General features: G+C 44.3%; 1 protein-coding gene across 5 annotated transcripts in view; it reads right to left on the bottom strand.

Annotated features, from left to right (window-relative positions):
- Positions 1-12,970: 12,970 nt before the first annotated feature.
- Positions 12,971-26,417, bottom strand: part of SLC25A37 (solute carrier family 25 member 37) — a 37,506-nt gene continuing 24,059 nt past the window's right edge. For 2 of the 5 annotated variants that reach the window (XM_028707900.2, XM_028707904.2), the window contains 3 exons: positions 24,018-24,246; positions 20,783-20,839; positions 12,971-19,762 (listed from right to left, as the gene is read on the bottom strand). In XM_028707900.2, coding sequence (XP_028563733.2) covers positions 19,242-19,762; positions 20,783-20,839; positions 24,018-24,246 — 807 coding nt within the window. In that variant the 3' untranslated portion in view covers positions 12,971-19,241. The other 3 variants (XM_028707903.2, XM_028707905.2, XM_028707906.2) reach the window with 3 other exon arrangements.

The following is a 26,417-nucleotide window of genomic DNA, read 5'->3' as shown; positions in this document are numbered from 1 at the left end:
CAGATGGACATATTTCTGTACCTCCAGAGCTGACAACTCACTTAGGTTGCACAAACAAAAATCCACTCAGGGAAAATATTCAGGGGCCCAACAGGAAGAATGAACTTGGTCCAATTTTTTTTTCAATGAAAACAAACCCATCTCACAAAAATCAGCATAAGATTCCTGTTCAAAGCCTGCTGTGTACCCGTCAGGGCTGCCCAGTTGTTGACTGTCCTTGTGACTCCTGCAACTTTAGTACAGTTTGTTTTGTAGAGATTAACAGATCGTATTAGCTACCTCCATGCCAAGAAAAACATCCTTGCTAGGGTGGCAATGTGTCCTACTTTACGGAGGACAGTCCTCTCTCTGAAGATGTTCTCTACAAGACTGGTTTAAAGATAAAGAACCCTAAGAAGGGAAGCAGGTGTAACCTTGAAGTTATCAATAGTGAAAACCTGCCCAGCGGAGTGGGCCAACATGCTGCTCGACTGATCACAGTCTTCCCACTAGGGTGAGATGTTTTTCTATTTAAATTATAGCAATTATTGCTGACTTTAGAACTCCCAGCCCCGTGCCACCCCACAAAATTTGATGGGTTGCTCTCTTGGAACAGTCCAATACAGCTGCTGCTCTGGAAAGTAAGGGAAAGCAATTCCTTCCCAACTTTATGTTTGCTTATTTACTTAACAAGATGTATACACCACTTACTGGAACAAAATTCCTCTAAGTGGGTTTACAAGACACTCTAAAATATTAATTTAAAATGTCAATAAAAACAGCAAGCCTTAAAAGAAAGTTCATAGAATCAGAGTTGGAAGGGACCCCGAGGGTCATCTAGTCTAACCCCCTGCAATGCAGGAATCTCAGCTAAAGCATCCATGGCAGGTGGCCACCCAATTTCTGCTTTAAAACCTCCAGTGAAGGAGATGCCACAGCCTCCTTATATTAAAGAATATAAATACAGTGGTACCTCGGGATGCGAACAGGATCTGTTCTGGAGCCCTTTTCACATCCCAAAGCGAACGCAACCCATGTCCGCACGTGCGCGGGTCGCAATTTGGCGTTTCTGTGCATGCACGTGACTTCATTTTGATGGTCTGCGCATGCGCGCGGAGCGAAACCCGGAAGTAACGTGCTCCATTACTTCCAGGTTGCTGTGGAGTGCAACCTGAAAATGCCTAATCTGAAGCGTATTCATCCTGAGGTATGAGTGTACATAAAACAAAAGTTGTAATTTAAAAACACTCAAACTTGCAAAATCACACGCCTGGGCTTGCCAGAGGGAAAAGCATTTAGAGCAGGTGCTGAAAACAAAATAATGAAGGCTTCTGCCTAACATCAGTGACCAGGGAGTTCCAAAGTATAGATGCTGCCACACTAAAAAAAAAAAAAGAATTGATTTCTTGCAAGTTGGGAATGAACATTCTGTGCTCGTGGCAATTCTTCAAGCAAACTGGTCTCAAGCTGTTGGAGGCTATATCCACCACTAGTAACACTTTGAATCTGATCCAACAACAGATCAGTGGCCAGTGCAGATCCCTGAACATGTTATATGCGGACAGGTTCTTGAGGCAGCGGCAGCAGACTAGGCATTCCTTGCAGGCCAGATCTGCTGCCCCTGTGGATCCTGCGCCATCTCAGGCAGTCGCCTCATCTTGCCTCATGGGTGGGCCAGCCTTTTCACTTGCTTGTGGAAGAGGGAAACTTTGGAAGGAACTTTTAATGAGGACCATTTTGGAACTCATTTGGAAGGGCACATCTCAACGGTTTTACAGTCTGCATTTCCACGCTTTGCTTTGCCGCATATTTTGTGATTTTAAATCTGTGTTGGGGTTCTCTTACCAAAGAGCGCGTGCCCCAAACTTGGATTTTGGTATCCAGAAATTCTCTTACTTTTATCTTTTTCTCAAAGCAACAGTAACAAGAGCTGTTGAAAGTCGTATTTTCCCCAGAGGCATTATGGGAAATTAAAAGGGGCACCCCTCAGTGGAACTACACTATGGCGTCACTGTGAGATACTGACAGGTTCGAGGCCTGTCTTGGATTTGTGGTGTGCCAGTTAATAAGAAGCAAGGGCTGTATGTCTGCAGCCATGGGTTGGCCCAGAGGAGACAACAGCTCCTCTCCCTTCTCCAGTGCCCTGAAGGGGGGTATTTTGTTCCCTGAGCTTGAGCCAGATTCTGCCTCTGTTCACACACTCCATTGTGGAGCCTCTGCTTTTATTTGACTAGCTAACAGGATTCTTCCCCTCCCTTTTGAATGGCCTTTGGTTGGGTATTGACAAGATGTCAAAAGCTTCTTGTCCTTTATTTGTGCCAGTGAAAAGAGGAATTACCAGGAGTATTTATCTAATAAAATATCTTTCACCAGGGGACCGTTCCATTGTATTTGCAAAGCAGGCCTCAAGGTCCTAATCAGCTTTTACACATACCTTGTTGAAAACGATACATAGAAAAAGGATGTATAACCTTGAGACTTTAACAAAGGAGATTTAAGTTCTGTGAGGGTGCAGCTGCTCAGCCATCAGCCTGTTGGCAGAAGGACCACTTAGGGCGTTTGGCCTTGTGGCTTAAGAAACAAGATGGCGTCATCTGGATGTCAGCTTCTTCCACACTGAAGAGAAGAAACGGAAAATAAGAGTTACCACCCAATTTCTATTTTTTAATGCTTTTATTCAGTTGTGCATTTATAGCAAAAAGCACCACAGTCCACCTCCTGCCACTCACCCCACTGAGGAAGAACCCGTGTATTTTACAAATTAGGTTGCGCTACAGTCGTCCATGTGGAGATGGAGCCTGCTACCTTGTTGCATTACCAGGCAGGAAAATAATAAAAGGACACCATATTTCCATAAAATTGTTAAGAGTCTTGAGTTTGACTAAAATCAGAGCAGTATTGCCAGGTTGGGATTTACCAGAACTTGATGTGGCATCATTAGGCACAGTGAAGACTGGTGACCCCTGGACCTGGTGGGGTGTCCAAGGGGGCTACTGGAGACAAGGGTTAGTCATAGCAAACTGCATGATTGATTGACTGTCCTGTCCAAAGCTGTGATTAGTCACAGAGGAAATGGAGAGAAAAGCCTCCAGAGAGTCTCTGAAGGATAGGAAATTTAATAACATGACCGTGGGGAACACAGAAGTACTGGGATGCAGGGCTGGTTTTTGGAGGTACAGAAAAAATGCTGGTAGGGCTCTGTCACATCAGGTGTCTTCTAAAATTCAGATAGTTGTTTATTTCCTTGACATCTGATGGGAGGATATTCCACAGGGAGGGCGCCACTACCTAGAAGGCCCTCTGCCTGATTCCCTTTAACGTCACTTCTTGCAGGGAGGGAACGGCCAGAAGGCCCTCAGAGCTGGACCTCAGTGTCTGGGCTGAGTGATGGGGGTAGAGACACTCCTCCAGATCGAAGCCATTTAGGGCTTTAAAGGTCAGCACCAACACTTTGAACTGGGAGCTTTCCCTGGTGAGGTAATTTTAGATTCTGGACTTAATGGTCTTACATTGCTCCCTCTTTGGATGCTAAGGTATATTACTTCCCTTTCCTCAAAATGTGGGAAGCCAGTCCAGCTGCTTTGGGCAGCCCTCCTGCTCCTTCTGGGGGTGTTCCAAGGGCCAGACATAGAGGCCAGGGACTGCCTTTGGCCTCTGTGCCTGCTGTAAGCCCCTCTGCCACCACAGGCCACCCCTGATCCCAGTGTTTCTGAGTTTTCCCTGAAAGGAAAACTGGGCAGAGTGGTGGTGGGGAAGTCATGTATGCCCAGACGCCAAGAAAGTATCAGAAGGCCTGGCCTGATCCTGTGCCTTTAACTCAGGGTGGTTAGACCCTAATTCCTTCACCACAGGATCTGCTTTCATTCTTCTTCTTCTTCTTCTTCTTCTTCTTCTTCTTCTTCTTCTTCTTCTTCTTCTTCTTCTTTAAAATGTTTCATATCCAATACAGATACCAAATGGGATAAAATTCCCTGTTTAGAATGCTTTTCTTGAAAGAGGAAAGTCTTCAACAGACACTGGAAATACAACAGAGATGCAGCCTGTCTGATATGTAGCAAGAGCAGGGATGTCAATTTCAATTCTCTCATTTTCCCAATCTTAAATTCAGGTTTCCGCATTTTTTAATTCTCATGAAAATCATCAGCATTTTTGTGCTGGTGGGTAGTAAAATGAACACATTTTCTTATGCAGTTTTGAGTAATGTACACATTTTTGCAAGCAGCTTCTCATAAAATAATGCATTTCTGCATGCAATTTTCACGAATATATTCATAACATATGCAATTTTGTAAACATTGGTTGAAGAACTGCATCACAAAATTTGAAGAACGCGAATTTCACAGAATGGCTGTCTCTTGGTTCACTTATTGTTTATATTGCATAGATATATTGTGTAGATAGGTAGGAAATAATTGAAATAACATTACTCTACTAGAGTTAACACAATTGATTTATTAATTGTTTTGTAATCTTGATGCAGCTTTGCTTAAAGTATGTGCACACCTTTCATATCTGACCAGGGATGGATTTCTGGTCAGTGTCACTTGTGAATTTGTTCATAAATCAATTCCATCATTTTTCTGCATTAATTCTTCTTACTGTTTTTAACTTGCCTCTCTTGAAGGAGGCCAGGGCAGCAAATCTGCAGAAGTAAATCAGGGAAATTGCACAAAAATGTGTATATCATAAAATTATAAAACTGTAGAGTTTGAAGGGACCCCTGAGGGCCACCTAGTCCAATGCCTGCAATGCAGGAACCCTTCCCGCAGCCATCCCGGGGTGGGCTCAAATCCCCAGCCTTCTGGTGAGACATGCTGATTCATTGTACCACATTTAGCACATACTATTTAAATACTGATCACCAAAGAATTGATGCTTTTGAATTATGGTGCTGGAGGAGACTCTTGAGAGTCTCATGGACTGCAAGAAGATCAAACCTCTCCATTCTGAAGGAAGTCAGCCCTGAGTGCTCACTGGAAGGACAGATCCTGAAGCTGAGGCTCCAATACTTTTGCCACCTCATGAGAAGAGAAGACTCCCTGGAAAAGACCCTGATGTTGGGAAAGATGGAGGGCACAAGGAGAAGGGGACGACGGAGGGCGAGATGGTGGGACAGTGTTCTCAAAGCTACCAGCATGAGTTTGACCAAACTGCGGGAGGCAGTGGAAGACAGGAGTGCCTGGCGTGCTCTGGTCCATGGAGTCATGAAGAGTTGGACACAACTAAAAAACAAAAATTTAAATGTACTTATTGTACCTCAAAGTATAATATGAAAATGAGTGCTAAATTTGTGCAATGTTCCACTATACTTCTGGAAGTGGGTTTTTATTTATGTGAAAGCTCAAGTATAATGTGGAAATTATCAGTTAAGAAATGTCATGAAAATGCAATAAACTGTTGTGTGAATACAGCCCAGGACAGTTCCGATCAGGATCCACAGAAATTGTATTTCTCAAGCATGCCTATATCAGACACACAGGAATAAGTGCAAAATAGCTGATAAGAATAAACCCATTGTCTTTGTTTTCACACAGTAGAGCAAAATCTGGTTTACGTACAGTGCCTTTGTCCAGATTGCCCCACTAGTTTCCCATTTTCTTCCTAGCAGAAATCTGAATGGACTTTGTGGACAAATAAATATATTGTCATTCTTTTCCTTTTTCATTTGCAGAACAAAGCCCCAGGTGTGGCTAAAAAAAAGCTCCCCTATACTTTATGCAGTATCTTGTCATCCAAAGTAAACACAGGCTTTAATGACATTGTCAGGGAAGAGAGGTGAGATATTTGCCTCTGAAGCAGCAATAATATTTGATTGAGAAACAAAGCATCAAGTAAACGAGATAATAATCGCATGCGGTGAACAAATACTGCCCAGATCCTGGATTAAAGGACGTGACAAAAGTCATCCAATTCCAACTGATAGAACTTTGGCAGCCAGAGCTGGACACAAAATTGGGGGGAGGTGGGGGACTTTTCGTAAACCAGTACAGCATGTAGTTATTTGATCTGTCATGAGCTGGTGACAGGCATTTTGCACAACAATCCAGAGGATTGCACAAATCTTGTTTCAATTCAAAGCAAACCACAAACCAGATTATTCTTCATTCTCTTGCACAGATCCCCACCATTCATTCATTGAACAACATCCATGCAAGAAAATGGTGACAATCTAGCTTCTGTTTTGCTCCGGATTTGTACCTAATACTGGAGTTTAGGTCTAAGTAGTTGTAAAACTGCAATGCTTAAGTGTCTGCAGTATCTTTCCAAACAGGCGCACCACCTTGACCCCGGGGTGCCCGGGGCATGCTGACGTCACCACAGCATGCGCATGTGATGTTGGCACACCCTGCAGCATGTGCGTGCCATGGCTTAGAACTTGAACATGTGTGGGTTCCCACAGCCCCGCGTAGGGTGGTGGAAGCCCCAAAGAGACCAGAGATGCAGTGGGGCTTTGGTTACGCTGCTCAGTCTCCCCGCCTAACAGCTGATATGTGGGGCTGTGCAGCAGCAGCAGATGCTTTACCACACATCCTCCAGCCTCCTGCCGTGCCAGAACTTCAATTCTAGTTGTGGATATTTTTGGATACAGTATTTTTTGTATGGATTGAAGAGAGCACGGCAGAAAGGGCATTTAAAGGGTGCTTAGAGGGGGCTCCCCATTTTATGCCTTTTTACTTATGTGTGCAGGATCCCGGAACGTAACCCTTGCGTATGGGGAGGTGCCTATATGTAAAACTTGAAATTTAGTCATTTTCTTTTATTTAGAAGCCCCAAACTGTAGCTTGCTTAATTTGTGCATAAATTTGGGGCTGCAGCTTGGATCCAGTATTAAATGCGCAAACACTTTCCTGTATATGTGCAGTGCTCCCGCTTCATGGAGATGCATTTCTGAGCAGGGGGTGGGCAGAACATGCTCAGAGGTCACCTTTAAGAACAGGGAACTGAATTATCTGAGGACAGGGGACAGGTATTCCTTCTCTCTGACAGTTGACGTGAACTGCCAGCACCCATAGTATCAGTCATCTTTTTCACATGGAATATTCTCATAAGCAAGGGAACAAAACAAATGAAGTCAATGTGTTGCCCTCCAGATGGATTGGACTACACTTCCCCTGACTATTAGTCATGCTTGCTGGGGCTGATAGGAGTTGTAGGGCCCCATCTTGGTTTTTGCTAAAATGGAGCTTGAATGGGGATTGGGCCAGAGATTGCTTCTCACTTTGCCCGTTCCAGACTTTGGGAAGCATTTTATAAGTGGACTTCTTTGCTGGTCCTCTAACATACACACCTGCATGCCAGCTAAAAAGGTGCCCTGGGATTGTGATGTCCCGCAATCTGGATTAGCCTGGTTTGCTTGACTGATGTGTTTACCTACAGGAGATGGAGCAATAACGTGTTTCTTATGCTTGATAAAATGTCCTGAATAAGTTTATATTTTGGATTTCATCATCGAATAAATATTTAAACACCCTCTTCCCTCTTTGTCATAAATGTGTGTGCTTTTCTGAAAGGTGAGAGATGTATGAGAACGCAGTAAGAGCTACTGATCTGAAGATCTTAGGGGCGAGTAGTTGTGTGTGTCTATTTTATCTGAATGTGTAATCTTCATTATGCGTAGATGTATTGGCACAGCACTTAGAAGGTTAGTCTACTGTTTACCAACTCAGGGACAAACTAGGCATGATTTGAGGTGGCCCAACCTGGAGAAGCTGCTAAACCTGCAGCACCCATGGCATATGGGGGGGGGGTGCATTTTCAGTCCAAAGGCCACATTCCCTTCTGGCAGTCTACAAGGGGCCACAGGCCAGCAGGGGGCGGGGCAAGAGGCAAAAATGGGCAGAGAAGGGAATGCAAGCCAGATGGTCAGCAGCCCCCAGATCTCTCCCTCGTGACCTGCACAGGTAAGAGCTCCACCGTATTGTGCAAGGAGCTTGCACTGCCATGCACTATTCACTCTGCCCCTGCAACCCAACTCAAGAGCAGCGTGGGGTGATAAAAAAAAGTAAAGGACCCCTGACAGTTAAGTCCAGCCGCAGACGACTCTGGGGTTGCAGCACTCATCTCGCTTTACTGGCTGAGGGAGCCGAGGTTTGTCCATGGACAGTTTTTCCGGGTCATTACTAAGCCGCTTCTGGCGAACCAGAGCAGCACATGGAAACGCCGTTTACCTTCCTGCCAGAGTGGTACCTATTTATCTACTTGCACTTTGACATGCTTTCGAACTGCTAGGTTGGCAGGAGCTGGGACTGAGCAATGGGAACTCACCCCATCGCGGGGATTCGAACTGCTGACCTTCTGATCGTGACAGGCATATTGAAAGAGTACATGACAGAGCCAAACCATATGAATCACAGTTCCAGCAGGTGTAAGAAATTGTACTTTCCCTGCAATGACATGTCCAAAGATATCAAGGGGTTTTTTGGCTTTGGACAAGGCAGCCCCAAGGCAGTTTTCACCAGCTTGGTGCCCACCAGCTATTTTGGACTCTTCCTGCCATTAGCACAAGGCAGCCTTCTTTGGGGGGAGCAGGGAGGCTGGTCCATCAGCGCAAATGGGACATTTCTGCGGCCACCCCCTGCAGGCATTCTTACCTATACACAGAGCAGTGGGTGGCTCTGCCTATCAGCTTCCTTCTCCTCCTCAGTTTTGTGCTTATAGAACTTTGTCCGCTGGAGGATGGAGTATACAAATTTAATACATAATAATAAAATAAATAAATAAATAAGGCCAGTGCTTCCATGAGAGAAGATGAAGCAATGTGCTTCAGGTGACGGATTCAACCCCCATCCCTGCCTTACACCACTGCCAGCCTCGCCATGAGTGCAGCTGCGGTGGCAATGCAGGCATGGCAGCAAAGGCAGGGAGGGGCCCCAGATCGGCGGGTGGGGTGTTGCTTTGCCTACCGCAGCAAAACATCCTGGGCTGCCCCAGGGTAAACCTATGATTAAGAGTCAATCCACACCACACATTGAAAGCACATTCAATGTACATGACTCCCCGCAAAGAATCCCAAGAACTGCGATTTCCCCCTCACAGAGCTACAGTTTCCAGAATTGTTGTGGGAGGGAGTCATGTGTTTTAAATATGTATCAAATGTGCTTTCAAGGGTGTGGATCTGCCCCATGTTGTCTCGGCCTGCTGCCCCCCCCCTTTCCTCCTGCCCTACCAGTCCTCTTGGGCACCAGTCACCAACTGTGGGGATAGTAAAGCTGAAAATGTTATCTGCGGAACACACTCGGGGGGGGGGGGGGTCCTCAACCCAGCTGCTGATCCATCTCTGTGCCTCTTCACCGAGAGAAGCAACTCTGACATCAAAATATTCACATAGGTAAAGCAAGGGCCCCTGGTCACAAACCACAGAGACAACCGTTTATTGTTGACTTAGTGCTGCTCATGCAGGCAATCTTTGCACAGCATCTACAACTCTTCCTCATGAAAAAGCCATCTCAACCCAAACTGAAATCAATGGAAAATGTAAGGAGCCATGTTATAGATTGGTTACAATGCCATCAGTTACATGAAATATTTAAATTAGATAGAATTTTTTTTGAACCAAAGCTCACAATTCGAAAAAGAACTTCTACAAAACAAAGAGAAACTTTTGTCTAAAATGTATAATCAGTTATTAGAATGGGAAACAAAAGACGAGCTTGTTAAAGCCTCAATGACACACTGGGCAATAGATAGAGGACACAATATAGATTTTTGGGAAAACTCTGGAAAACTGACTTGAATTTTACAGCATGTTATTCTTTGAAGGAGAACTATCTGAAAATGATTCACAGATGGTATTTAATTCTTGAGTAGGCTTGCTAAGATCTACAAGACAGAATCAGATAAGTTGACAGAATATGCACAACTTGCAGACTTAACATATAGAATAAGAAAACAAGAAGAACATACGTTTATAGAAGATTGGAAAACATTTATTGAATATATGGAAAATAATTGTGTAGAGCTGAAAACACTGGCAGCATTAAGATAAATTCAACAGTGTAAATAAGTTTTGATGGATGCAATAATGGAATACTGATTGGTGTAGTTTTTGCAGAGATTTGTGATATGTAAAATGAACCATGGAAAGAAGGGAAGTCATTGAAATATTAAGGATGTAAAATGAGTATTAAAAATTGTAAAACAGAAAATTTAATTTATAAATTGTGTGTGTGTGCCATCTCATTTTATTTCCCCACTTAATCCAGATTTACCATTTCCCTGGAAAATCGAGTAAGCTTTTAAAAAAATGGGTGGCATTTTGATATAGAGGATGGCATGCAAGTGCTGTAAAAACTTGCTGGCATAAGGAAGACAAAGTACCCAATGAAATGCCATGTAGAATTAGCCAGAGTCTCACATCTGTATCCCCAAAGGAGCGTCTCCACCTGCATGGTTCAGCTGAGATCCAGCTCCAAGAGCCTTTTGGCAAAAAGTGAGGTTACGGGGGACCAGGTGGAGGCCTCCTCGGCAGTGGCGCCTTACCGGTAGAACGTCCTCCCTTCAGATATCAAACAGATAACCAACTATACAACTTTCCAAAGGCATCTGAAGGCAGCCCTGTCTCGGGAAGTTTCTAATGTTTGATGTTTTGTTCCTTTATATTTTGTTGAAAGCCACCCAGAGTGGCTGGAGCAACACAGTCAGATGGGTGGGGTGTAAGTAATAAACCACCACCACCACCTTGGCCTTTCAGCAAGCACCAAAACAAAAGTACAAGAAATGTTCATTGCCGATCTAATGCCCAATTTGTTCTAATGAGACAACTCTATGGGGGAGAAGAGAACTAAAATTGGGAGCAAGTGTTTTCCAGATTTCAGTAATGCAGTGAATATTTAAAAATTCTCTCAATTCTGGCATATCTATGCTGCAGATTTAAACCAGTTTGAAACATGTTTATCTGTGTTTCTTTCAAAGAACCACAGGAATTGCGGTTTGTGAAGGGTACTGAGATGTCTGTGGTAGAGACCCCCAAATTCCTATGATTTCCTGCTTCAGAGCCCCTTCGGCTATGCTATCTGGGAAGCTTACAGTTCAACATGCCATATGGAGCTTAGGGATGGTGGTGAAATTTGGTTTTGTCTGCATTTCATTGTGAACCTGCTTCATTTCCACTTCTTGAAGCAACAGGTGTCTTGATCCTCTGTGTGCCTGTTGTACCACAGAGGGCTTTTACAAACCATTGATCCAATCCATTAAGACAACCACGCCATCAAATTCCCATACGGCTTGCCTGCCAAGGTACAATTAGTTTATACTGTTGTATCTGTATATACCAGTAGCATTAATGTGGTATACTCATTTATCATATTCTCTTTGCTGCAGCTTATCCTTAATCTTTGTAAATACGAATCTGTATCAACAGGAAATCTTCAGAGACAGCGTCCCCAGTGTGTACTCTCAGAATCACTATAAAAACAGTGTGAAGAGATCAGCCAAAGGCAGAAGAGTGCTTAAGGAGTAAGGCAGAAATTGGCTAGAAAAAGGCAATTGTCTTGCAGTAATTGCTCACATGCTGTACTGTAACTTTTTGTACTTTTATTTTGCCTTCAGTAGAATCATGTGGATTAGCTTTTCCTGGACTTCAGACAACAGATGGAGAGGAACAGGAAAAGGGTTGCATGTCTGAATTCACTCTCACCTCCCCATGAAGAAAACTACAAAATTTATTTTTTAACATGGCACATCGCCCTTTTAAAGATACTGAAAGGGGAGCCAGCATAGGATTTGCATTCCAAGGCAAAATTATCAGATCGTAAAGAACTGTAAAGAAAGAAAAATAATGATTACACCCTGCCACCTTTTGGCAGAATGCAAAAAAGTTTGCTTTCTTTGTATGCATGAACATTAAGATTTTAATTTTTGTATTTGAACTTTGGAAAAGAGAAACTGTCCCTCCTCCAGCCCGTTAGAAACCCCATATTTCAGTTTCTGAAACCCCACCATCTGCTTCTACAGTTTTAAATCTACTTGCACTGTCTCATGTGCTAGAGACATTATTTCATAAAATAACACAGGCTAAGTTTTGTACTGAGCACTGAATTCTGTACATTTATGAGTTTCTTATCAACTATCAGATCATGAAATCCTTTCCTAGGGTCATGGAGGGGGCCTGTGTCTTTCCATCACCCATCTCCAAATACACAGGGTATGTATTTCTACATATAGTGTGCATTATAACATAGCACTGGGGCCTGCAAATGGTACCCACGGACACCATCAGACAACTTTTCCAAGCCCAACATGAGCCACTGCCACTCCCAATTTATATTTTTTTATTTGTTGGGAAGGTATCTGTTTTTTGGCTGTGTTTTATTTGTTGGGGGGGGGTGTTCTACCTGCTGCTGTGGGTGGGGAGTCTCAGCGATCACCAAATTTTCTTCTGTAAAACAGTTGTTTTGTGGTGCTTCCACATGCAGAAAAAAGATAAGAGCCGCTTTGCACACCCATCTGTGATGCCGAAGTCAACAGGTATGCAGAAGATGTACCTCTGAACACATATTTGTGTGCTTACAACACATTTTAAGGCACATGTCTTCACTTTGATGTGAGTACCAGGTTTGTACAGGTGAAACTCGAAAAATTAGAATATCGTGGAAAAGTTCATTTATTTCAGTAATTCAACTTAAAAGGTGAAATGAGATAGACTCATGATATGCAAAGCGAGATATGTCAAGCCTTTATCTGTTATAATTGTGATGATCAGAGGACACCCAGGTTCAAACCCACCCCATCCCCAGCCATGAAGCTCAACGAGTAATTTTGGGTCAGTCATTCACTGAGCCTGCTCTACTGCACAGGGATGTGGGGAAAATGAAATGAAGGAACAGAACCATGTAACACCGCCCTGGGATCCTTGGAGGCAGGTGGGATGAAATATAATTAACCTATTGCAGAATTCTGCCCCACAGACAACTTGAGTATAAGTTCCTAGTTACCATTTACCTCCCCCCCCCCCAAAAAAAAGAATCAAACACAAAATGCATGCAGATGGAAATCAGATCAAATACTTTTATTTCTTAAGCTCCAGTGTTTTAACTGTAGCAGCATTTCTCAGAAAAACAACTTTCTCCTCTGTTAAATATATACATATACATATATGTAGAAACATTCTTTTAAAAAGTAGACATTGGTAAATACATAAAAAGGCAATTTTAGAAGAACAAAATATCAATTTTTAAAAATCCACCCTTGTTTTTTAAAAAATAAATGTGCGTTTATAGCATGCAAAGCAGCAATGTGTGCACTTGTCTGCTTTGTTTCTTAAAGACCTTTCAAAAAACTTTAGCTGCTAGAATATTTTAATTTCTTAAGCCAAGGCATGGCATAGCTGAAGATGGCTTTAGAGCAGAGGTGGGGAGCGAGTCCCCCCCCCCCCGATGTCATCAGGCTCCCCATGCCCATCAGCCTCAGCCACCATTAGCAATGGTCAGGAATGATGGCAGGTGTGGTCTGTAATCCCCGGAGAACACATTTCCTACTCTGCTTTAGAAGGGGAGCTCCAGTCCCAGCCACTGGTCATTAATGAGTATTCAGATTTTTTTGTTTTTTAAAAAATGAAGACTGCACTCAGAGACCATCCCACTGGTGGCTGTCAGAACCTTCCCCAGCTGCTTCACAGATTAGCTTCTGAGAAGCCAGCCTAGTTCATGGTGACATCCTAGCCTCTGATCTAGATTGCAAGGAAATCAAATAGGGGAGACCAGTCTTTAAATGTGAGCTTGTCCCCAATTGTGTGCACAGTGGTTGGTGAGGTTTAAAGCAGGAAACATGATGGTGAGACTCCTGAACCCAGCCCTCCCCATTCTACCCCTAAAACACACACACACCTTCTTACAGAATTACAATCTGGCTAGGGGAAATGACCTCAGGAGCCAGACTGCTGGTGTGCACATCCAGGGCTGGAACATAGCCAGACGGATGGTCCAGCAAGCCCCCCCCCCCCTGCCTCTTTTGTAGCTTGAATCATAGTCCCAATAGAATACAAAATACTAGCCAGCAGAGCTTTGGGCTGGGTCAGTTATATTTGGTTGGTTTTAGACTGTTACTGTCCTTAAGGTCACAGGCATGTATTAACGGCAGCAGCATAAGGGACACGGCTACAGATCTCCCTCCCGCAGCAACTTCTGTCTTCTCAGGCATGCATTCTGCAACATTAGCAAGCAGAGATGCTGCTGTGAACTGGATCCCTGATTGGCTAGCTTGTGCTGCTTCATTTTCAGCCACACCATTAGTCAATGCGTCAGCTGATTCCAAACTGCTTTTCCCAGAGGCCTATTTTCCAACTCGACTAAGAGATTGCTTCACACTTTCTTGTGATAGAGGGTTTTGTGCATAAGTTTTTTAAAAATGTGCAGTGATTAAGCAGGCATGTGGCATAACCAACATGCTACAGACCCTTGCAGCATGTTCATGTAGTGGAAGACTTGTGGTTATCCACCGGTTGCTTGGGCAAAAGCAACTCTGATCTACGAACAGAAAGTTGGGTTCAAAAAAAGCTATGTCACTAGTTCTGTGCACAGTTCATCCAAGGCAAGCCCTGTCCAAACATACACATCCAACAAACTTCTGAAAAGGAGGGATTTTCAAAAGGCATTGAGCAGGGCAGGTGAGGGTGCATCCCTACTATTCAAAGGGGGAAACCATTGGCCATGAATACTTGCCCTAGTCCTGAGCATTCTGCTGAACCCATCTCTGGGCTGTAGCACTTCAGAATGTAAGAGGGAGGTTTACATTAGATATCAAGTGTGGTGGAACCTCCAGATGTTGTTGCACTAAAACTCCCATCATTCCCATCTAGAATGGGCACTGGTAGAGTTAACAGGAGCGGGAGTCCAATATCTGGAGGGCTACAGGTTCCCCACCTGTGTCTGTACAAAAATTCTATTGGCAAAGAAATCTAGACTGTACGGGAACCTAGCCTAGTCTTCTGCCTGACATGCTGGGACAGATGTAGAAATCAATTTTAAATTTCAGTCCTCAAGACCAAGGTTATTGCTAAACTCTCCTGTGGTTTGTATGACACTCTGGAATGTCTTTTCCCTCTACATTCCAAAGGCTGAAAATGCTACATACACACTGTTAAGAGAATGAAAAATAATCCTATTGATTTTGCAACCTTATGTCCATTTTCAGTTGAACAAACAGGCAACTAGCCATGATGCACACATATTCGTCTTCCATCAGTAGTTGCTATAATAATTCTGTTTTCCCCAGTCAAGTAATGCACTAACCCTGCTTTTAGCCAACGTGCCTCTAGCTCTCATACATCACCAAAAAGGCAACAGCAAAGATTATTCCCCAACAATAGGAAGTTACTCAAGGGCCAAGTTACTAAATGTATGCTGGGACTGCTGTCTGCATTTATATCCAAGTGATCAGTGCCTGTATTCAGAAGGGCAATGAAAATCAGCATGCAAGTATATTGCAGAAGAACATTTGACTGAAGGTATTGAGTGGTACCTTTAAAAAAATCCTTCAGCTTCCTGGAAATCATTCAGTGAGAAGTATTATCAGAATGGTTTTAAAACTTAGTGCAAGCTTGACAACAAATTCAATATTTACTCAGGGTAGAAGCATTGTAGTTAATGGACATGTTTAGCTGAGGTTCATTAATTTCACTGGGTCTATTCTGTGTAGGATACAGTGGAATACCACCTAAAACCTCCTTCTGCTCCAAACATATATGCTAAGAAAGCCGAGAAGCAAGAGACACAGGATTTTGAAAATGCTGAAGTAGTGATTCAAGAGGTGTTTTACAAATTCAACTGTGCACCTCTACAATCAATATTTGACCACCAGGAACAGAATCCTCTTTTTGCCAGGGAATACAAACACACACACATGGAAGAGAGAAACCCACCTAAATCAAAATAAATGCCACAGCAGGGTGAGGGGAGATCAAAATTTGTCTGATATAACCATCAAATGGCAGGATGCCATTTTCAGACTGGTTATCCCTCCACAGGAAGACCTTAGGACACCTTCAGAATGCAGATGATCACCCCTGTCAAGTAAAGGGCAATTCCAGGTGTAGTGCTTTGGCCAGTGACCACGGCAAGTTCTAGGGCAGACCTCCGTGTTGCGCCCAACCCTGAAGACGACACTTGTGTCAGTTACTCCTCGACTGCCCATCCCAGTAGGAACACTTCCCCCAAGTGGTGAGATCAGGCGCCTGTGATGTGTGGACATACAATCACAACATGGTAAAGGTGACCCTACTGACCATGTCAGGATGAGGTGGGGAGATGGAGGGGAAATTTACATGGGGTGCTCTTTCAAGAACCAGCCCTATCATGCACACCCTCCTGTAGTTCTGCCACAAATATATTATAAACAGCGCTTTTTTGTGACAGTACTGACCGGTATGGAGTACCATCACCTTTCCCCCCCCTGCCCATGGCAGCCATTTTGTACTGAAACTCATGGTTCTTTTTAAAGATATGAGTACTGGCACCTTTTGGGTCTTTTCTGCACTCTCCCCCCCCCCCCCCCCGCACAAAAAAGCACTGATTAGAAAGATTTGGGATGGCGGCAAAAGGTAGCAGCCAATATGCAAATGAGCAGCAGCAGCTCTAAGCCCACCATAACCCACCAAAGAAAGAAAAGGAACCTCTGAGGTATTTTTGTTTCACTTCTCGCTGCTGAGGAAGCAGACTGGAATAATCTGAAGCAGTTGTGCATTAGTATTTATAATTAAAGTGATCAGGTTGAGCTTTGGCACTTTCAAGCACAAAAGCAACCATCTACAACCCATAGACTTGGAGCAGCCTTCATCCTCATGGCGCCCACCAGGTGTATGGAACTACCATTCCCATCAGGCTGATCTGCAGCCAGTCCACCAAGTGCATTGAGATTACTACGAAATAGCTGCTACTTATAAATAACTATTATTTATAAAGTGTATAGACCCAGGCACTTTGGAAGAGGCAGTCCGTTACAATTATTTCTTATATATTGTTCAGTTAAATCCAACAGGATTTCTTCTTCTTTTTTAAGTACCGTATTGACCCAAATATAAGCCGCACCTGCAAATAAGCCACACCTTTAAAATTCAAAGAGGGAAAAGAAGAAAAGACAATACCTGAATATAAGCCGCTCCCTTAAAGTTCTGCAGGCACTCACACCTGTAAATGGCAAATGTAGAAGAAAATCCTACGGGTACCATTCCCCCACGCTCCAGGGATGCTTCCTGGCGGCGGGGGGGGGGGGGGAGCTGTGCTGCTTTGCCGGCGGCCTCCCCCCCTTCCCCCTGATGGCTTGGGGGAGGCTTGGGAGCCGCAGTCGGGATGGGTACCATTGTCCCACACCCCCGACAGCCCTCGTGGTGGCATCGGGGGGGGGGCGCTCTCTCCATTCCGGCCCTGGAAGGCAAGGCAGGGCCACGGACCTAGCACAGCTGTTTCAGCAGCGATGTCGTAAAAGCCAACTTCTATAAGGTTGCAAATTTAAGCCACACTTTCTTTTCATGGTTGGAATTGGGGGGGGAAGTGTGGCTTATATTTGGGCCAATACGGTATCTTGCTTTAGAATTGTACATTTTCCACATACAGGGATGTGTAGCACACAACAAACGGGACCATCCAGTTGCAATCCTTATTTGCTAACTATAAATATAAAATAAAAATACAGTGGTACCTCGAGTTACAAACACCTCAGGTTACAAATGCTTCACGTTATAAACTCCGCTCACCTGGAAGAGTTACCTCGAGTTGAGAACTTTGCCCCAGGATGAGAATGGAAATCGTGTGCCAGCGATGCAGCGGCAGCAAGAGGCCTCATTAGCAAAAGCACGCCTCTAGTTAAGAACAGTTTCAGGTCAAGAACGGACCTCTGGAACGAATTAAGTTCGTAACTAGAGGTACCACTGTAAACTGTACTCTTTGTATGGACACAACATTTCTGGGACAGCACAAAAGTTGTACATGTTCATAAAAAAGCAGACAGAAACCTATCACAAGTGCTAGAACTAACTCTACATACCTTCATTTGTACAAGCCAGAGGGCCAAGAGCAACATCACTGCTCTCTCTTTGGGGGGGAGTGAAGTTTGTCTCTGCCTCTGCAAAGGCTTTTTGGTTCAGAGGCATTATAACTGTACCGCAACAAAGAGCTGCCTTTTCTTGTCAGTCTTTTTTGCCTTTTCCTTTTTTAAAAAACAAAAACTAAGCAGTGATTCAAGGCAAGTTTTCCTAAGGAAATGTAAACTGATGCTCCACCCCTCAGCACACTTGCAGGAGTGAAATTTGCAAACACACACACACACACACACAACTGCAAAAGGTCTTGGACAGGCACAGGGGTCTTAGTGGGGAAAAGTCACACAACACCTGTTCAGAAACGGAGATGCAATTTGGTTTTAAAGTACCATCAGAGGCATTTAAGGGTTTGCTAAAACACAGTTTTATGCAAAACTACGTACTCTTGGTCTTCTACTCGGTATTGGTCAAAACTGGTTGAAGTTTCCAGAAGTGCCTACCGATCCCAATACATTAAAAGGAAAATGACTCACATAAGGCAGCTTCTTAAGATTTCAAAGTCCTATGCCTCTTTGAGTATCCAGTTTCAGGAGAATTTAAGGAGCTGTTTAAGGATTGAGAATTCTTTACAACTATGAGACTGGACAAGAAGCGATGATCAAAGCCATTCTGGTTTAAGAGGGGATGATGCTATTCACAATTTTTCAAAATAGTGCAGAAGCCTCTTCTGACACACACACAAAAAGAACTCTTGTTCAGCTGCTAAACTCTTAAAAGCCACCCAACTCACTGATATAGAAAAATAAAAGGATAAACATTATCCATCAATTTCTATCGTATAATTTCTCTATATAGAACTTTGTTCAGCTAAAAGGCTCAATCTTTTACATTTTCAAAGAGGGGAAAGTCCAATCCACAAGAACTCTCTTTGCCCCTCAGGGGCAGCCCTCAAAAGCACTTCAAGGCAGAAACAAGTAGGCCTTGTAGAACCCTGTACAAACTGGTCACAGTTATAACCTCCAAATAAAACTATAAATACTTGTTCAAGCCAAACAATCCTTGCACAATATGGTTAAACAAAAGCAGGGGGGAAGGTACAGAATCAATTTCTCTAGCATCTAAGAAAGAAAAAAAAAACACACACACACACACGCACACAGCAGACCCCAGGGGTGAATCTACCAGAAACCTTTACACAGTCACATAAAGAGCCCTGGAGAATTCCTGCACCCCCACAAAGGGACTCTGCCGTCTCAGAGGTTCTGGGTTGCAGCTGCAGCACCAGGACATGTCAGCACGGCGTCCCTTTCTCCAGTTCACGCTTTGTAAGTGCATATTTGAAGAATTCATACACAGACCAGGAAATGGCAGTTGAAGGCATCTGGTATATCACCCTTGCCTGGACCCCCTTAAAATACCCAGCGATGCCCCCCAGCTGGTACACTGTCCTAAAGGCATTGGCCATTCCGGAGAGATGTCCGCTAACGTTCACAGAACTCAACACCACGTTTTCTTGCGTGTTGAGGAGAGTCTTGCAGACATCCAGGGGAGTCGTGGCGGCAGCCGCCACAGCCCCAGCCACAGCCCCCGATATGATGTGCGTGCTTGGATTGTACTGCCGGCAGGGGTTGATCTTCTCCTGCATGAACTCATAGGTCATGAAGTGAATGGCTTGGAAGGGGATGTTCATGGTGAGCTGGGTGCTGTAGCTCCGGTAGAAAGCGCCCATCCCCTCCGTCCGATGCACCGTCCGGATGCACTCCAGGACCGTCTTGTACGGAGAGTTGTACATCTGCATGCGCTGCTTCACCACTGGCTCCGTGGGCAGGAAGGCACAGCGAGGTGTTGGGTGTGCCCCGAGCAGGGAAACAAAAGAAATAAGAAAAGCCAAATTAGATGCAATTCACAGATTTCGGAGCTGTGTACCAACCAATAACAGAATAGTAAATAACGGCCATTGTAATTTCCCAGATAATATATTTGAGTAAGACAAAGTCCCAAAAGTTTAATTTCAGAATTACAAGATCTGAAAAGTTTAAAATTTTAAACTTACAAAGCCAAATACACTAAAGTATCTGGCAGATGAAATATCAATCACCCAATCAACTGTCAAGTTTAAAGTAGCTTTCATTTGGATTCTCAAGGCTGTCAAGCGGGGACATTTGTCAGTCACAAAAGTGTCTGTATCACACAGAGGCCACATTCAGACCTTACCTTTACAGCACTATGGTGCCACCTTAAACAGTCATGGCTTCCCCCAACAAATGCTGGATGCTGAAAGCTTTTAGGAGACCCCTATTCCCCTCACAGAGCTATCATTTCCAGCATGGTTTGGCAATCAATGCCTCTTCACAGGGAACTCTGAGAACTGTACCTCTGTGAGGGTAATAGGGACTATCTACTGGCACCCCTAACAAACTACAGCTGCCAGAATTCTTGGATGGAAGCCGTGGCTGTTTAAAGTGGCATCTTAAAAGCATGGCATGATGGGAGCTGGAGTTGCCCTTTCTGAAACAAAACTAATGTAATTGCTCTGAATGTACCGTTTCAATTTCCAGGTGACCCTCACAGAAATTTGGGAGTCATTTGCCAGCCAGCACTGACAATGCTGAGCTGCCTGTGTCTCCCAATCTGCAACATTTCATTTACTTATTTGACTCCATTTGTGAATAGTTTCCCATAAAAACTCTTGGGGGGAGGGAATCAACAATAAAAGAATTTAAAATGAAAAAACAATTCAAAGCACTATGTAGGTCTTATGGGTTCCTGGCAATTTTAATTCTCCTTTCCTCCTCTCAACACCACGGAACCATTGATAGGCGAGGGCATTACCTTCAGCTGGATTCATAACACCATCATGGAGTAGGGTAGCTAAGCTCCCAGCCATTCCTGCACAAACATACAAAAAAGACAAGTCCCCTTTCACAAATCAATCCTCAACAATCCACCTTTCCTTTTGCACCCAAATGAGCTCTTGAATGCACAATACATAATCACCCTTATTTATGCAACATCATCAGGAATCACATTGCTCCTTTTAAAAAGAAAAAGAAAAACAGCCCCCACAACACTTTTATATAAAAAAGCCACAGTAGAAATATGAAAGCATTCACCATGTGAAAAGGATCTAGTACATATGAAAAGGATCTTGGAGTCTTGGTTGACCACAAACTTGACATGAGCCAACAGTGTGACACGGCAGCTAAAAAAGCCAATGCAATTCTGGGCTGCATCAATAGGAGTATAGCATCTAGATCAAGGGAAGTAATAGTGCCACTGTATTCTGCTCTGGTCAGACCTCACCTGGAGTACTATGTCCAGTTCTGGGCACCACAGTTCAAGAAGGACACTGACAAACTGGAACGTGTCCAGAGGAGGGCAACCAAAATGGTCAAAGGCCTGGAAACGATGCCTTATGAGGAACGGCTAAGGGAGCTGGGCATGTTTAGCCTGGAGAAGAGGAGGTTAAGGGGTGATATGATAGCCATGTTCAAATATATAAAAGGATGTCATATAGAGGAGGGAGAAAGGTTGTTTTCTGCTGCTCCAGAGAAGCGGACACGGTGCAATGGATCCAAACTACAAGAAAGAAGATTCCACCTAAACATTAGGAAGAATTTCCTGACAGTAAGAGCTGTTTGACAGTGGAATTTGCTGCCAAGGAGTGTGGTGGAGTCTCCTTCTTTGGAGGTCTTTAAGCAGAGGCTTGACAACCATATGTCAGGAGTGCTCTGATGGTGTTTCCTGCTTGGCAGGGGGTTGGACTCGATGGCCCTTGTGGTCTATTCCAACTCTATGATTCTATGATTTGCAAAAATACAGCGCCATCTGGGGGAAGAATGGTTCTTCTTTGGCAGTTCCTTTCCTTCTTATGAAATTCATCTGTGCAATTGTGCAAAGCAAGTCTGTGTTTTAAACTGTCTACCTGCCCATACTGACTTCCAGGTATACCTACCTATGACGAAGTTGTTATGGAAAAGTCAGCGGGGGGGGGGGGGGGGGGCAACCGCAATCTCAAACCAAAACACAAGAAGATAAACCTCAAAAGATACTCAACAAAAGACGCATTCTTATTTGCACTCCCAATTTGCATTTCTGAATTAAGTCTTAACATATTTCAAATATGATACTGGATACGTAAAACATAACATTATTAAGATTATGTACAGCCATGACATGCTATTTAAAACAGAACACCGTTGTTTTTTAAGTTTTTAATCCCTCCATTATTCTTCTGTGGCTATGGCATCATGTTGTCATTCTGAGCAAGGGAAATATGCTAAGTGCTGCTCCCTTCAAACAATCCTTAAATGTGAGGGGGAAGGCAGGGGACAAATAAATATATAATTATAATGTTGGGGTATGAGAGAGATTCCCCAGCACCGAGAAGACACAGTTCATTAGGTTGTGCCTGGTCACACAGCCAGCAATAGCTGACATGCCCCTGAAATGGCCATGGGCAACTTTGTACCTGAGGAGACACTGGGTTGCATCCAAAGAGGGTCCTGTTCAGAGTAGACCTACTGAAATTAATACACAAAGCTGACTTGGGTCCATTCATTTTAATGGGCCTACTCTAAGTTAGTTGAAAGCGACCCACTGTCTGCATCTGCTACATGCACTGGATTCTTTAAAACTGATTTCTGCATATTAAATAATATTTCAGAGGCACACTTTATATATATATATATATTTAAAAAACACCCTGCATAATACTATACACATTGACTTTGTACATTCAGGGGGTTGTATCTTAGATCACCAAGCCTGAAATACTGACTGCATTTAAATTTGATGTTTTTCTACATTAATCCATTAATCTGTGGTTACAAAGCCAGGCAGGTGCAAATTCAGAGAGTGAAGAATTTATTCCATGGGTTATTACTATAGTTCCTTCAAGAGTGGGAATATCAGCACAGGCCCCAAATAAAACCTCCCAAAAGAAAGGTCAGATACCTCTAGATACTGGGGGACAAAGCAAGAACAAAGGCATCTGGCTGCCTAGACCAGAACGTAAGCTTCTGAAGATGACAGCCAAGAGAGGGAGGCAGGCAGGCAGACAAAGAGAATCGGGACCTTCTCCGCTTGGACTGCTCCTCCAACCAACTTTATGCTATAGATCACTTGTTTTAGAATTCTAAGCCACCTTGGCAACAGAGGCTGATTCCTTAGGGCAGAGGTTTTCAACCTTTGTGAGTCCATGGCTCCCTTGACCAACTACATTCTTTCTGCGGCTCCCCTGTGGGGCTCAGGAGCCCAGTTAGGTCCCCCCTTGACTGCAGAGCTGGCAGCCTCTCACCCTTTTTCAAACATTGTCCCTTGTGGAGTCCTCTCCTCCTCTCCTCTTTCTTTGGGAGTCCTCTGAGCAGTTGCAGCAGCCGCCCCGGTCTCTGAGCTGCCTGCCCCACCCCAAAGAGAGGTGCCTCCTCATACTGCCCCACAGGCCAGCCCCAGAAGCACCATTCGCCTGGGAAGCTTGTAGCCAGAGCTACAGCCACAAACAGCTGTGCAAGCCTTTGGGAGGCAGAGACGCAAGAGGGCATCAGAGGAGGGAGGGAAGGAAAGAGGGACAGAGGCCAGTGTTGCCCAGGGCAGCCCTGACCATCATTCAAGGCACCCCAGGGTGCCACGGCACACAGGTTGGAATCCACTGTCTTAGGGTGAACAGGGAACTGCCCCACCAACCCGTCTGCCGTCAGCCAGCCCCCAACTAGCCTGCCTTTCTACTTGCAACCAGTCTAAGGGGTGGTAACTGCTTCCTATGGCCCCAACCAGAGTTGCTCAGGGTCAAATGCTTCTCCAACATCTAACTTTTAGAGGCCCTGGAGCACTACATAACTTCTGTATTCTTCATACACGAGACTCTAACACTGCTGATGACTGTGGAAAACAGACAAGGAGTTGAATGCAGCAAGAGAGCGCTTAGGTGGCCACCGGCGGAGTCTTCCCAGCGTCTTTTTTCCAGAAGCAGAAATGCAGGCGGAAGATGCCAGAGCGCAAGAAAAAAGTACACCATTTGAGAGGCAAGGGACCAGGATGGCCCCCTGGGCTGGTTATGTCAATATACCGTTGGCCAGGTGGCTGTTCCCTCCGTGGCGAATAATGTCACTGAAACTCCGTTTCATTTTCTCATAGCAGGCAAAGTACAGGGCATGCGCTGGGCCTGCTCCCACCACAGTCACGTTGATCCCTCGCAAGGGTCTCCAGAAGCCTTCCGTCTGGATCATCTTCTTCAGGGCCTCAAACACACTTCTGTACTGGGCTTTGGGGTCGGGCTGCAAACTCTGCATCCGGGTCTAGAAAGAAAGAATTGAAGAAGCATGAGGAAAGCAGCCCTTGATGGCCCCCAGGATTAAGTTGAGGGCACCAGGTTCTGCCATTGAGCTTTTTTATCTAATCTAATCTAATCTAAACATTTTTGCACTCAAGTGCCACAAAGGCAGCCACACCGATAAAACAAAGCCATTACACTCAGCAGCAAAACCAAACAGAATAAAACTACTCAACTGACAGTGCATTTGAAAGGAAAAGCACTAACTAGTCCACTTGAAAGAGGATTGCAGCAAAGATTGCCATCTCTAGCTACCTTCCCAGTTAAACACAACATGCCTGGGTGAATAAGAAAGGTTTTGCCTGGTGCCTAAAAACAGCCAGTGACTGTGCCAGGCATGAACTCCTGGGGGGAGCATTCCCCAAACAGGAAGCAATCACGGAACAGGTCCCTTATTGAGTTGGCATATGAAGCTGGGACTCAGACAATGTCCAGGTTGGTTCATGTGGGATGAGGCAGTCCTGGAGGAGCTATGAACTCCTAATCTGTGGAGACCCGTTTTAAAAACGAACAAATAAGCCAAGGAACCTTACACACAGGCTCCAACAGCACACCAGCAGGGGGCGCTATAACTCAGCCAAACAGGATAGCACTCTCTCCCCACAAAACCCAGACCCTGAGAACTTTATTGCTGTTACTCTCAATACAACAGAAGCTGCGAACGAGAACTGTATGTACTTGTCTCGCATGTCTCAGTAATGAGCACCCACTTTAAACAAGAGTAGAAATGAGTAGGAAAAAGCAAGAGCCTTCTGTGGTTTCAGAGACACATTATTCTGGACCCATCGTGCAAAAGCCAATTTTAATTTGTGCTGTAAAGATAATCATGCTGGGAAACGGTTTGGGGTAGAAGCAGCACAAGATCAAGTACCAGGGCTAAGTGACAAACTATAAATTAACATCATCAGATCTAGTTGGCACAGATATGAAATTGTTGCTCCTCCAACAAAATGTGCAATCTTCACTCAAACTACCCTCTTGTAAGACAGCAAACATGGCACCATTTTAAAAAAGGAATCTGGGGGAGCTCGGAAGTTTCAGATCCTTTAACTTGGCTTCTGTCCAGGTAAACTGGCCGAAAGCTTGGCACTAAAGCTGGAATCATGAAAATGAAGAGAAGGCTTTGGCAAGGAAGAATCAGCACGACTTCCAAACAGGAAGCTTATCCTACCTAGCATTCGTTGAGGCCACACCTTGATGAAAGCAAAAGATAAAAACCCCACGGCCCGCCTAATTACTATATATGAATTTTGGAAAAGACTGAAATATTATGAGAATTGAAATTTGTATTCCCCCCGCCTACTTATATTGAACACATTTTGGGGGGGAACCCTGACACCCCCACCCAAGTATTTATATATGCCTACCTGGTTGAGAAACACCTATCTAAAATCAAGGATTGCTACAGAGGAGCTTATCCCAACCTACACTCTGCACACACCCCAGAATTACATTATTATTATTATCAGTATTGTCATCATTTTGCTCAGCAGGTGGCAGTGCACTGAGCACAGAACACAGAGAAAAAGCAAGTCTGGGTGCTGACTGCATGTATCATGCACCAGTTACTGTCAGAGTAGGACCTGGGAGACCAGTGTCCAAATCCCCACTCAGCCGTGAAGCTCACTGGGTGCCCTTGCGCCAGTTGGTCACTCTCTGCCTAGCCTACAGGGAATAAATGAGGAGGGGGAGAAGCATGTAGGCCACCTTGAGCTCCTTGGAGAAAAAGCTGCAGTGTAAATTAGCCCCAGAGAGCAAAAACAAATCCTTGTATTGTATTGTATTGTGGCATCCACAGTGACTCAGCAATCAAAGCTATTGTTCTGGAGTGTCCTCTCTGTCCAGGCCTGAGCTCAAACATATGAAAATAATTGTGAGATTACAGCTAGCACACAAGCTAAGCCTGAAGTGTGATGCAGCTGCAAAAGGCAACAGGCACATGTGGTTCAAAGTAAAAAGAACCACATTTCCAAGCCATGAGAATCAATGGTGTCACTTTATTCCGCACTAGCTACACCTCCTCTGGCACACGATGTATCCCTCTGGTGCCACACTTTCTAAAAAAGTATAATCCGGGGTGTCCAACCTGAGGCCCTTGAGTTGTTTCTGAACTTCAACTTCCACCAGCCCAGCCGT

This window comes from Podarcis muralis, chromosome 15, assembly GCF_964188315.1.
Source record: "Podarcis muralis chromosome 15, rPodMur119.hap1.1, whole genome shotgun sequence".
Taxonomy (NCBI): Eukaryota; Metazoa; Chordata; class Lepidosauria; order Squamata; family Lacertidae; genus Podarcis; species Podarcis muralis.
Note: the sequence above shows the minus strand (reverse complement) of the source record. Positions and strands in the feature narration are given on the sequence as shown.